At 40.3% G+C, this 13,375-nt stretch overlaps 2 protein-coding genes and 1 long non-coding RNA gene across 4 annotated transcripts in view; 1 reads left to right on the forward strand and 2 right to left on the reverse strand.

The window, feature by feature from the left end:
- Positions 1 to 146: 146 nt before the first annotated feature.
- On the reverse strand, positions 147 to 6,933 carry adprh (ADP-ribosylarginine hydrolase). Of its 2 annotated transcripts, none has more exons than XM_035664575.1 (8): positions 6,646 to 6,933; positions 5,821 to 5,935; positions 5,533 to 5,677; positions 5,082 to 5,180; positions 4,901 to 5,006; positions 2,915 to 3,181; positions 2,419 to 2,633; positions 147 to 886 (listed from the first exon to the last, which is right to left on the reverse strand). In XM_035664575.1, exons 1-8 carry the CDS (start codon positions 6,651 to 6,653, stop codon positions 738 to 740), a joined length of 1,104 nt encoding a protein of 367 aa, XP_035520468.1. In that variant the 5' UTR covers positions 6,654 to 6,933; the 3' UTR covers positions 147 to 737. The 2 variants fall into 2 exon arrangements, with proteins under 2 accessions (XP_035520468.1, XP_035520477.1); XM_035664584.1 differs by having other exon boundaries at positions 172 to 886; positions 5,533 to 5,641; positions 6,646 to 6,926.
- Positions 4,063 to 12,374, forward strand: LOC118330258. The gene is made up of 4 exons (XR_004796828.1): positions 4,063 to 4,507; positions 4,740 to 4,842; positions 8,167 to 8,262; positions 8,466 to 12,374. It is a non-coding gene; the product is annotated as an uncharacterized LOC118330258 (long non-coding RNA).
- A 670-nt stretch (positions 12,375 to 13,044) lies between these two features.
- The window catches only part of LOC118333871 (double C2-like domain-containing protein alpha), a 29,481-nt gene continuing 29,150 nt past the window's right edge, over positions 13,045 to 13,375 (reverse strand). The window contains exon 9 of the mRNA XM_035669678.1: positions 13,045 to 13,216. Coding sequence (XP_035525571.1) covers positions 13,045 to 13,216 — 172 coding nt within the window. The remainder of the gene's footprint in view (positions 13,217 to 13,375) is intronic.

Genomic DNA, 13,375 nt, shown 5'->3' on the forward strand with positions numbered 1-13,375 from the left:
GGGATTTTTAGCAAATAATTTCTTCTTTTTTAACTCGATCCAGTAGTTAAAACCACCCCTTTGCCCTTCTTCTCTCCTGTAGGAAAATATAATTAATAAAAAATGGACAAGACAAAAAAAATATTAAAACAACAATGACCAAAAAATAAAGTTTTCAACTCAACTACAAAGCTTTGTTTGTTTAATTTATTGTATCATTAATTGTGCTTGCAGTTACAGTTTAGCTCTGCACAGCATGAAGTTACAGTTAACTATAATGAGACACATAAATGTATTTTTCATTAGACAAAAACAAGAGCACATTTAATTTTAAGCTCGCTGAGCATTTGCTATTATGTCAGGCTGACAAAACGAAGTAATTACCTCCTAGGGGACTTTTTCTTTATTCTCTTTGCATTCTCATTAGCTTGGATTCGTTCCACTCGGTCATACAGCTCTGCATGTTAATTTAAAATGGTCACTAGGGGGACCCCTCATAATACACCAGCCTCCGTACCAGTATCATGAGGCACACAGTCCTTGTGGCGGATTGACTCTTCTTTGGGTTACTGGGACACTCTGCCTCTCCTTCAGGCAAGTTATGACACCACACTTCGGGGTTATGTGACAGCACTCTAGATCGATGTACTACGGAGTGCACCAGCTAGCTCTATGTCAATGTGTCAGAGTGTGTGGCCTAGATTCCCCTCAGTGCGAGATGTTTGGATGCTGTCAGTGCAGCGGTTGTGGCGGCCTTCTCAGTGTGACAGGGCGTAAAGTTGCTCGCCGCTGCGCTCCAGTCGATCCCTGTACTCCAGGTTGGAGTAGTTGCCTTCAGGGACCCCCTGTGTGCCGTAGAGGAGACCCCAGCAGCAGCAGGCAATCACTGCTGTGCTGTCACTGTCGCCTGGGTGGGAAGGAAAGGAGATGGAGGAGAAAAGAGAGAACAGCATGAGCGAGCCCTGAAATGAAGCAGAACCCCATAGTGTTTCTGTTTTTATTCGAAATAGATCATTTTATTTGAAATAGGTCCAGTGTGTAACATTTAGGAGGATCTATTGGCAGAAATGGAATATGATATTCAGGGTTATATTTTCATTAGTGTGTAATCACCTGAAAATAAGTCATTTATGGGTCATTTGAAGCAGCTATAATCAATTTTTTTTATTAACACAATAGATCAAATAATTAATGTCTCACTCATAATGAACCAACAGAAATCACCCAACTCTGCATTTCCACTCAGCTATGGAGTTTTTAGTGTCTTTCAGTGTATTGTTTTGGTTTTCTAGCTGCTCTCACCGCTCTCCTGTTACCCACTGTCCACAGGATTTAGCAGCTAAAGAGGCAGATATTTTCCTCAGGAGTTGAAGACCAAAAATAAAGTTAAGACAGAGTGAATATTGTACCTGTCATATCTGTCAATAGTTTAAAATTAATTCGGTGGATTTCAACTAGACAGAAAATGTCTTTTATCATCTACACGTACAGGACTTCAGGTTTTTTGAAAATGAATGAGCAGATCACCACACTGCTACTGTAGGTGATACAAGAAACTTTAAAGAAGATATTCTACAACAACATTTAACATATTTGTTTATCAAACATTACTGGGAACTTTTCTTTAGCCTTATTTTAAATCTCATTATGTTATTACATTACTTGAATTTCCCTCGGGATAAATAAAGTATCTATCCATCTGCAGCCATAGATGATACTCATTACATATTGGCACAAGTTCCAGTCTTTGTTCATATAATGGTATAGAGCTGTCAATTGTTAGGAAATTAATCTACTGAAAAAGGGCGGCGGTATTAATCACAATAACTTAAGCCATGGACAGCTATGACACTCGGGGCCAAATATGAACATCTGTTAGGATGACTTCAATTCCCACAGTTCATAAGCAGATTTTTAAAATGTCAGCCTTTGTTGTAAAAGACGGCTTGTTCACTAACCGCTGTGTGAAAGAAGATTCCTTTACACTTCATTTGTGCTGCCTCTACAAAGACTGCTTCTGTCCTCGAGACAATGACAGATGAGGACCAATTAGAGTTTAGACCATTAGTCCATATGGCTTGTCTGGGCAAAAAGTGCCCGGACTAGATAGATAGACGTTGGCAAAACCCGTCTGTTTAAAACAAGAGGACAGGAATGTTTACAAAAGAGCAAAACATGTGAAATGATTAAGTCTACTCGTGTTATGAGTAAAAGTGCTGTGATTATCAAGCGAAACCAGACGGCTGGGTTAACGCAAAATACCAGACTTGATACTAAAACAGGTTATATTTAGGAATAAGGCTTGAGATAAAGAAGTAGTTTAGGTATAAAGTTTTAAATACTTAAAAATTAGAAGTTTGGTGGAATCAAGGGTCAGACAAGGCTTCCCAATCAGCCTATAAGATCCATAAAAACACGTTGAAGTTCACGTTGTCTGACCTCCATGAAAGGCTGCTCTGGCCATCAGCTCCTCCCAGTCTGAACCCGCCCCCAGCAGGGCGTCCAGTGCGATCATCGGAGCGTCGTGGCCGCTGCGTCCTGCCCAGCCCGACAGGCTGAAGCTCTTGTATGCTTCATCTCTCTCAGCTGGGCCGTAGGTGGAGGGCCAAATCGCGGGGCCCACCCCGTTAGAGATGCCCCTCGTATCCAGGTACCTGTAGACAGAGGTAAGAGATTCTCCTGACATCCACATTATCCTCCATTATGTAGTCATTCCACGGTTCACAGACATCCTGACATTTATCCTTTAGAGTAGAAAAGCAAGGAGCAATGAAAATAAATAAAAAGAGCTGTTGAACTGAATGTGACTTGTGACTTTTTACCACAAATCTCCTGCCAGCATCGATTAACCTTGAGACTCAAGTAGGTTAATAGAAGGTTACCCATGTCAGAAACCTCAATATGAATACCAAAGCCTGACTTCCGTCGCTCGTACCACTGCCACTTGTCACAGAAGTAGCCCCAGTCTCTCTCCGTCTCCTCGACGGCGAAGCCTCGACCCTGAACAAAGCTCTTCGCTATTGGGCAGGCCTCGTTGATCAGGCCCAGACCCCACGTCGTGATAGGCCTGTGCTGGACGGCGTACGCGGTAAACAGGGCCGACGCTACTGCGCCCAGGAAACCGGTGGGGTGAGGATGGGTCATCCTGCCCGTCTCCACGGCAACTGCTACCAACGACAACAGCTGGTCAGGCTTTGGATATCTGGCGAGGGCAAAGAATTAAAGTCCTTAACAGTATATTGTGGAGGATATGTAGCTGGAGTTTGGTGCATAAACCTCATGCGGTCCGACACAGAGCTGAGAAATCTGTTTAAGCATTCTGTATTAGTACTCGATCTGGATACAAGCTATGTTTACAGTAATTACTTCTTTTAATGCTTTAATTGACTCCACATAATGTTTTTACTGATTCTGGATAATGTTTTAACTCTGGGACTCTATTATTTATGTGTTGTTTTCTGCTTAGTGATCAAAGAACGTATTCCACTGCTGCATTTATTCCAAATTACTTTGGATAAGAGCAGCAGCTGCGTCCCTCAACCGTAAATTTAAATGTGAAACATTCAATGTCACGTTTTCTACGAGTCATTGCGTGCCCAAACCAGCTTGCATTGTGAATTTTTTGTAATCATTGTTTCCCCCATTTCATTGTGCCTCATCATCCTAAGAGAAGATGAAGCCTTCTTGTTTTTCTGCAATTAAAAAAAACTGATTAATTCCGTCCAATCGATCCCTGTGGAATTCCTCTCTACAACCAAATGTGATGAGTTTAGAGCTCAGACAATTAGTGGATCCATTGCTCAGTTGATCAACAGAGTATTTTGGTAATTGATTAGTCATTTAAATTAAGCCTCTCCTACCTAAAGATTAGTGCTTTTATACCATTGTAGACAGAATATATTTGGATTCTGGACTACTGTAAACACTAGACATTTGAAGATGTCACCTTGGGATCTGGGAAATAACATTTTTCCTTACATTTTAGGGACTAAACGATTAGTCAAGAAAATAAGATTAAGATAAGATTAATCAATAATCAACATAATCATTATTAGTTCCCTTACTTCTTTCTGTGACAAGATTGACACTTTTTTGTGGGTCCCAGAAAACAAGAGTGAGGACATTTATTCACACTTTAAGTTCCTGTCTATGAACCTTAGTTATTTTGGACTCTGACATTAACTTTGAAAGTTAGTAACATAAGAAGGGCAACCATTTTTGGAGCAGTGATAGAGGAGCCACAGTAACACATAAAACATAGTCCTGGATATCGGGACAGATGAAAATCTTTGGTCAGATGATAGTTCTCTTACAGTGTGATATGGGTCAGGAGTTCTGTGATGTAGGTGGGCGTGAGACAGTTTAATAATACTTTTATTCTGTAGCTAACAGGAAGCTAATGTAGAGAGGGTTGGAGTGATGTCCTTTCTTAACTGGAGACGGGTACACAAGACAAAATAATATCAAAGTATAAAGAGTTGCAATAATCGAGATGGAAGCATATAAAGGCATGGATGACTTTCTCCAGGTAGGAAATACAAAGATCTTACCTGATTTGTAGCTACTTTACATACAATATGAGTCTGAGGGTGAGTCTGAGGTTCATGCATGCATTTTAATGCAGCGCACATTGAGTTTACTTTATGTGCCTTCATAAATAAAATGACCTTGCAGATTACCGCAAACATCAGGGAAGTGACAAACAAAACTAAAACTTAAAACAAAATCAACTTTTAACACATTTCCTTTCCTCTACTTAGCCCTCAGTTAGTCATTAAGATGCCCAGTCCCTGCTCAAGATGCAAGGTCACTGACAATTAAAACCAAGCCCACGGAGGGCTCAGACGAGAGACAGAACGGCTGGTAAGTGGAATGCTTAAGAATGAGTTATTATGTATTTATTCTTAGGAATGTGTCTTACCTGAGCCCAATGCACATGGACCTCATGGCCGCTCCACAGCCGGTCCCCTCTGGGTTATAGGCCACTCTGTAGCCCCCTTCCTCGCCAGGCTTCAGCTGAGAGACTCCTGAAAGAGCAAATGAGAGTCAAATCTCACAAATAAATGTGGTACGATTAAAAGAAGTTGAAGACGTCGTCTCACCCAGAATACTTGAAGGCCCCGGTTTCCTCCCGTACATGTCTTTCATACCCTCCACATATCGAGCAGCCACCTCGTGCATGAGCTCCTCCCCCGTCTTCCCTACAAGAAAGACAGCTTGTTCAAAGCGGCAGACGCTGTCCGTATTAACGTTTTTAAAAGATGTAACTGATCTGTTTAATGAGGCTGCTTGTTTGCCTTATCACACTAAAGGTCAAGTGGAATTTCTACCATTTTCCTTCCACTTGTGCAGAGCCGTAATAGAGCAGCAAATCAAGACAAGACTGGAAATTAGATTTAACCTTTATCTGGGGCTCATGAGGAGGGAGGGTGTGGTGCGTGTCCTGATGAGGCCTCATCAGAACGGCATCGACTACCAGATCAATCCAATCAATTACCTGTTTGACACGAAATGAGCAAAGGACAGACGGGTTCAATGTCATTCTGAGCTCACCAGTTGCCAGCCCTTCAGCCGTCGCCAGATGCAGAACCGTGTCGTCGCTCACCGGCCAGTCGGGGAGCTCAGCCTTGATGTTCTTCAGACCACCAAGCTCCTTCAGCTCCTGCAGGAACGGGAGGTGGTTTAGCTTTATCACGATCTAGATAATGTACAGAGGGCGTCATTCTCTATAGTCTCTCAGTTCAAATTACTGGGGCCCCTGAAAACCTGTGTAGGACCGCTGGAGGTCCCCAGACTAACTTTGCTGTTGTGTGACTCTTCCCATGTTGGTCCTGCACTGACCTGGTGAATAGCTGGTCCAGACTCATTGTACTCCCACAGCTGGTTCCTGTATCCCAGAGCATCGCCAACTCCACTCAGCAACATGGCTGCCTTATAGTGCTCCAGCGTTGCAGATCTGCCGGGACAAAACCACTCTGTTAAAAAATGTAAAACATTTTGAAGTGTCCGAGCCAGGAGGAAACTAAGTCACTGTTCACTGTCCATACAAAGGAAAATGTAGTGAGCCGAAGCTGTTATATGAAGTTTGATTATTTTATTTATTTATTTTGCATTTTTGATTTCTTTACAAGCTGTGTTGAAACACCAGTAACACGGCTAATGTTATATCTCATTATTGGTCTTGTTAAAATGGAATAATTGGTGCACAGAAGCAAAATATGAATATTATTGAAAAGGTCTCACAGTGGGAAAACATCAATATGCTTAAAGAAAGGCTTGAAAATAATAGCCAATAGCCTACATTTTTATCATATTTATGGTAAAATAAGCTTTAAAAAGTAGGTTATAGTGATTTTGGTCTTTTGCTATTCAGTAACTTTAAGTCTTCATTATTGCAGTTGTGACCCTAATGTGCAGTCCATAGGCAACATGGAAAGAAAATGTAATAAAGTACAGTATTAGTAACAGCTAGCATTCTTATAAACTAATGTTTATTTGTCCATTTATTAGCGGATTTCAGTCATCTCAACATGTTCAAACAACCAATCAAACATATTAACAAGTCAACTCCAACATCAGGTTACTCTCTGGTTAGATTTGAGTGTAATTTAGATCAAATGCAGCCCTTGCAGCAGGAGATCAACCTCCATGCAGCTGCAGCCTCACCGGTTCATTGCAGCGCGTCCTCCCCCGAAATCAAGCTTCACCAGGCGGCCACACACACACGTTGACACCGGGGCTGCGGTGCACCAACTTCTTGCTCTCTTTTATTTGTTTTGTCGCAAGTATTAGCTCGGTCCCAGCTCAGAAAGGCCTGCAGCGAAACAACGGCGTTGATTCACTAAACTTAATGCACGCTACTTTAAAAACCAAAGGCAGCCGGTTGGGACTCGCAGCAACCGTGAGGGCTAAAAAAAGACCACAGGCAAACCAATTTTAGACTTCTGCTTTCCGGCTGGCAAGATGGAGACATAGCGAGACTAATGGCAAATGTTTTCTGTAACACCAGGTTAATAATCGTTGAGTCGTTCCCAGGGGGCTAACCATTTACACAGCTGCACTACACTGATTTATATATGCATTAATATGTGTGTTATTAACTTTGCCATTATTTGTTGCTAAAACAGTAAATGCTTTAAGAATACTTTAAACTATATAAAGTTCTCTATATGCACAGATAATTGATAAAAACCAAAAGGGAAGGTCATTTCTAATTACATTTCAAGGATACATTTCCTTTTCTCTGTTCGATGATATATTTCTATCAGTGTATCGACTAAACAATTACTGTAATGTAACATCTCCTGTTAGCATTAGTTCCATAATTTATTAAGTTAATATGAAATCAGGCTTAAAATACAAGAAGCCTTAGTCATTGGAAACAAGAGACACACTTAAACAAGAGACTATAGCAGGAGTGCCCACCTGGAGGGCCAAAACTGAAATGTAATGGTGGGCAACGGGCCAAGAGCAAACACAGCAGTGTCACTCTGCTTACCATGTGCAGATTAGAATAGAATAGAATAAACTTTATTGTCCCCGAGGGGAAATTTGTCTTGGGCACAGTGCTACAGTTTGTTGCTTCACAGAAACAAGCGATACCTCAACAAACAGTACACACATCAAAAAACATGACAAAATCACATAAAAACATTTCTAAAACATGGAAGAACAACTACATTTTAACACTGAAAATGAATTATTAATTAGTGATCCTACATCTTTAAAGACCACTATTATCTCACAAAAATAAAACAGCATAACCAGAGATTTTCTTTTTTCTGCTAGAAACATGGCAGGCCAAGTGTAACCTTGTGGTAGGCCAACTTTTTTTTAATGGTGCTCCCTTCCCCCAGTTCCTTGCAAAAGCCTTTTTTATTGGCTACTGACAGTATTTTAACAAAATAATCTGTTCCTTCACTTTACACCTTCTTCAGAGAAAGTACAGACATAAAGAACAATATATTAGGAGGACATCTCTCCTAATATGAACACTTATATATTATATATATATATATAACATAACTATATAACATGTCTCAAAACACAGGTATTTCCTGACATTTCAAGAAAACGTGAGTGATCATTTCTGACAAACTTTAATAAATCATTAAATAAGTCTGTTCCTCACACTCCTCTCTTGCTGTCAGGGGTGAGTGACTCTATCTCTGTTGTCTTTCTGACCAGATGTTGAACTCTGTGCAAGACTGGATAATCCAGACAAATCACAGCCTGAGTCCCTCCTCTGCTTCTCCCCACCGGCCCTGTCACCTCTACAGCCAGGTGAGATCAATTCACTTTTTAATCACATCCTCTGGAAATAAGGTTAGCACTTTCTTCAAATGATTTTATCCAACAGAGGATGTAGAATTTGGGATACAAAAGTCAGATCATGCCCTTGTTAAAACAAGCTTAAAAGAATAAACCTGAATCCTGTTTTAAACATGATGAAAAATATGCTTATATTAATTCTGTCTTGTCAAAAGGGAGATGTCTCATGTCTAGTGTGACCCGATTGTGACGTCACCCATTGGTTTGTGGAGTTCCATTTTAAAGCCTTGAGTCTGGCGTTTTGACCGTTGCCATGACAGTTTTGACGGAGCCAGTGGAGGTTACGTACTGTGAGTTAAACTGCGCTCATTGGCTGCTCAGTTTCAACTTGTCCGTAGCAGGAAACAATGGCGGCTCGCCTGGTCACACAAGTTTAAATTTGGTGAACTTGCTGAGTTGACCTTTTGCTGACTACTTCTTGAATTATGAATGAAAAACAAATGACTTGTGTTTCTTTATTTCCAGAACTGCACAACAATTGGTACATCTGCATGTACCTTTGTTTAAAAAACCCAATTTGAGACAGTAAAACGATCAAACTACTGCTACTAACATTATCATTGTAGCTGAGGTGGTACCAAAGTGCTCCAAATGTGCTGTATATTATTGACATCAATGGAGATCTACGGCACAGAACAATAAGATAAATCAGGCTTTGGTTACATTGGCAGTACTGGTTCGGAAGTATTTTGGTGTTGACAAAAATAAAAACAGATATAAAATAATGTTCTTTATCAATGTAGCTCTTATGACAGAAGCAATGAAGAAAATAGAACCGTAGAATTCTAGAACACTACACATCATAGACTCTAGAATCACAATAGAATGAAGAATGGAGCCACGGAATTCTGTCTACAGATCAAGATGCAAAACACATTTGCATGCAGTTTTCCCTAGGAGACTAAGGATATTTCAGGAATACGTGTTTCTGTGACAGGCAGCCATCAGTTTGTAACTGGTTTGTAATTTCTTGTTTTACAAGCTAGTTCCCTGGAAATAAGGTAAGTCTATAACCCTGTACACAGTATCATTCCTCAATAATCTAGTCTATAATTTAAATTTTACCATGACTCTGCTGGTGTCTACATAAATAGTCACTGCCGTAGAGTTAATGTAACACTTCACTTCTCTAAGAGCCACAGAACAAATTTTCTGCTGTTAATGAGTGTTGATTTTTTCATTAACATTCTATTAGATGTTTAAAAATTGATCACTATTTAATAGTTGCATTAATTTGCTGGGATTTATAGTCAACACTGTCATAACGTTAACCTTTTAAAGCCCTATGGCTATAAAGGACAAAAACAAGTTTTTGAAAGTCATATTTTGTCTTGTTCACAATGAATGACTTGTTCATTTATTAAAAGAAAAGTTTTTTTAGGAACAAATGTGTATGTTTTTTGTGGGAACTGTGAAGACAAACATCTGTTTACACAACCACATTAAAAGGGGTTAAAACTTAGAACATCTACCACAGGGTTACTCAACTTGCTTTGCTCAGGAGCCACACAAAGGGGCCAGTTATTAAACAAACATGAATAATATTTATGAGATTAAAGTAATAAACATTAAGTTATTGTTAATGTCACAGAATAAGACAACTTCAAAGTCGTAATCTTCTCTTTTGTTGCGGTGCTACCGGGCAAGGTATTAACAACCTTGCACACAATAGGAAAGTTTAACGCAGTGGTTTAGGACTGGTATGAAGTGGCAAAATAAAGGCAAATTTATCAGTACATTTTGTTACTGAATTAGCTTGTTGTCATTGTCAACCTTTACACATGCTGTCCTCACTCATCTTTGTCAAAAAGCAAATCCAGTCACAGCAGCCCTGCGCAGGTCTGGTGTACAGTCACAAAAATCAAGTGTCACTGTTTCTGCACACTGTACTATAGGCTAATATGCAAGTATCAGCCAAGGGACATAATTCAGCATCTACAATTTGGTAAAAACAAACAAAAAAGATCCCAGTGTGAATCAGTTTATTTTCGTTGTGAATCAGAAAATGGTTGGAGGACTTCCAGTTGAGGTCCACTTCTCCGATATACTTTAACACTTTCTGCCTTGAATCAACTAGCGGTAAAGTTTCTTATAAAGGTTTGTTTAATAAATAACTCAGACCAGAAGAGTAGAGTCACAGTTGACTGACAACAGTTTAGACTAAAAAGGCATTGGTCCTGTTAAAGTTAGGCATCTCACCAGGGAGATGTTTTTTTCTTTTGCTCCTCTCTTTTCTCCTTTATTTTCACTCAGGCTTATACCTACCAGCTCAAACTCAATATATACTGATATTTCATTTCATTTTCCTTTAAATGAAAGTTCTGTAAAATGTATTTCTTGGAATATCTGAGTCTCGAACCGTCCTGTTGAACAAAATAAGGTTCTCTCACACCTTGCAGTCTTAAAGGTTGGAATAGCTTTTCTACAGGAGACCCATCTTTGTAATTCAGATGTACCTACGCTCGGACATAGTTGGGTTGGCGAAGTATGGAAGCATATTGCAATCACTTAAAAAAAATCTGCTCTGAATTAATGAGATACCTCCAGCTCACTCTCCTTGCCAAGAGCCGGCTCTCAGCTCCCCTGAGCCTAACCGAATCCTGTATCCAGCCTCCAGCTCCGTCTTCCCTGTTCACTCCCTGGAACTCTGCTAAAGAACCATTGGGAGAAAGGGAAGATCCGTGCCCACGCCCAGTGCCTGTTCTCGGCTATCCTCCCGTGTCTGGGGACATTGGCTGTTCCCTGTGTGGTCACAGGAGAATAGCGAGAGAACACGCACCATGGCCTCACTGTAAAGTTGTCTGCACTCTACTGCAGAACCGTAGGGAGATCAGTGAGGTACGTGCCCACGCCCAGTGAGTCATCTTGGCTGTCCTCTTGTGGCCAAACACCCCCTGGGTGCAGGTACACTGGAGGCCACCGTTTAGGGTGCGCCTGATTTGAGACGTGATTCACTTCACCCCCTTCAAGAGTATAACATGCACACAGTTCCTACCCCACACACACCAGTTCATCATAGTTTATAATAATGCATTGCAGTCAGGGTACAGTTGTTTCATAACCATAATCTGTGTGTCACTGTTGACAGAGACTCCAGTTTGCAAATCCACACACTTGTAAACTGCTGAGCCCACAGCCGGTGCCTGTTCTCGACAATCCTCCTGTGAACATCCAATGTGATTATGTTGGATAGGACAAGAAAGAATCTATCTACACATGAGAGAACAGCCGAGAACAGGCACTGGTTGTGGGCATGGATCCCAGTACACAAAAACATCCGCTTTGTTGTCAGCAGGGATGACACTGACATTAAAGGTGGGTTTGTTATTGTCAGATGGGCTCTTCAACAAGCCAATCACTTTAGTGAACCTTTACGTCCCCTAACCGGGATGATTCTGGCCATAGACACTCACTCGTTGATCCTAGGCGGGGACTTTAATTGCACTCCTGATTAAAGTCTTGACAGGTCATCATCCAAAATAATACCTGCGTCCTAACACCTCCACCACACAAACGTTATGTGGTCTATATGGTCTTTCTGATCCCTGAAGATTTTTATTTCCTTCTTCTAATGCATTTTCCTTTTTTTCCCCCAGTCCATCATTCCTTTAGCAACATCGATTACTTTCTAATAGATAATAATTTCATTCAGAATTGCTGTTATGATATTGTTAAGGTGTTGTTTTATCGGACCACGCTGGTTTCCTTTGAAATAATTATACCACACCAACCTCCATTTTTACTATTTGCTATGCTATAAGCTAGCTTTGCTATAGACCTGCTTTGTGGACATTAGATAGATGTAGATGTAATGCTAACATTATAGCATAGCTACCTTAATGTTAGATGGCAGATTACATTAATATAAAATGATAAGGACATTGAATAATATAATTTGTATGTGGCTTTTGCCATTGTGTTGTGGCTATTGCTATTTTTTTTTAAATTACATTTTTACTTAGGTTGTAATTGTCACTATTTTACTCTATGGCATATCACCATACTACTTACTTACTTACTTACCTACTACTACATACAAACATATTGTAACATTTTTAGTATTGTTTTTTTCTCCTACTTATTCATTCATATATTGCGATGCACTGTCATGCAAATAAGGGTGGGATCGGGAGGGGGGCTGGAGAATGTAAAGGGCACTGTTGATTGTAATGTCCATGCTTCTGATATTGTGATCCAGTAGTTTACCCTGCCCAAAACAATAAAAAGGTTACTTTAAAAATAAGGAATGGTTGGAGGGTCACCTAGCACCCTATTGCAGGCCAGATTTGGCAAGAGTTTGAGTTGAGTATCACCGATCTACCATTTGGGCACAAAAAGTTAATCTTCACAATCTGAACCATTAGATTTTAGTGTTAAGGGTTGTTTTTTGTTTAAGGTAAGGGTAAGTCTTTGGAGAATGAATGTAAGTCAATGTTACAAAATGTATGTGTGTGTTTGTGCACTCTCCCAAAATAGTTTAAAAAGAGTCAAGTTTCAGAATTAAAATGTAAATATTTGAGGTAGGATGGACAACATTGTGATATTGTATAATAACTTATTTTCTTTGTCTGATTTATTTAGTCAAAATGGACGGAAGGGGAGACGGAGAGCACAATGGTAGAAATCGTAAGTACTTTGTTCATCATTTTATACAGACCTCTTTGCTGTGCAGTCTTTCCAAAAGCTATTTAAGGGAGACTGGTTTATACTTCAATTCTATGGTTACATAATTCTCTAATTGATCTTGCAGGCCCAAATATTCTTTTTTATCCAAGAGTCGATCGGCCACCAGCTGAGCAACTTAACGCTGGGCTCATTGCCTGGATGGAATTTCTCATGAATCATGGAATCAACGGGTTTGCTGTCGCTCTGGGCCACGTCCAGGAAGATGAGGACCAACCAAACGCTGACAACCATGACAATCATGACAACAATGACAACAATGACAACAATGACAACCACGCTCTGGAACTGGTCGTGGAACCTGACGACCTACCTAACGCTGACAACAACAACAACCTCTACGACAATGACAATCCCGACAACAATAACGACAATGACAACC

This window comes from Morone saxatilis, unplaced genomic scaffold (genome assembly GCF_004916995.1).
Source record: "Morone saxatilis isolate NCDOM2014 unplaced genomic scaffold, NCSU_SB_2.0 Contig1, whole genome shotgun sequence".
NCBI lineage: Eukaryota > Metazoa > Chordata > Actinopteri > Moronidae > Morone > Morone saxatilis.

Bases quoted from the DNA above. Each gene is read 5' to 3' on its own strand.
- adprh (XM_035664575.1), bottom strand. The intron at 3,182-4,900 runs GTAAGACACATT...TGCCCTCGCCAG, and splicing joins TCCATGTGCATTGGGCTCAG to ATATCCAAAGCCTGACCAGC. The intron at 887-2,418 runs GTCAGACAACGT...CTTCCCACCCAG, and splicing joins CAGAGCAGCCTTTCATGGAG to GCGACAGTGACAGCACAGCA.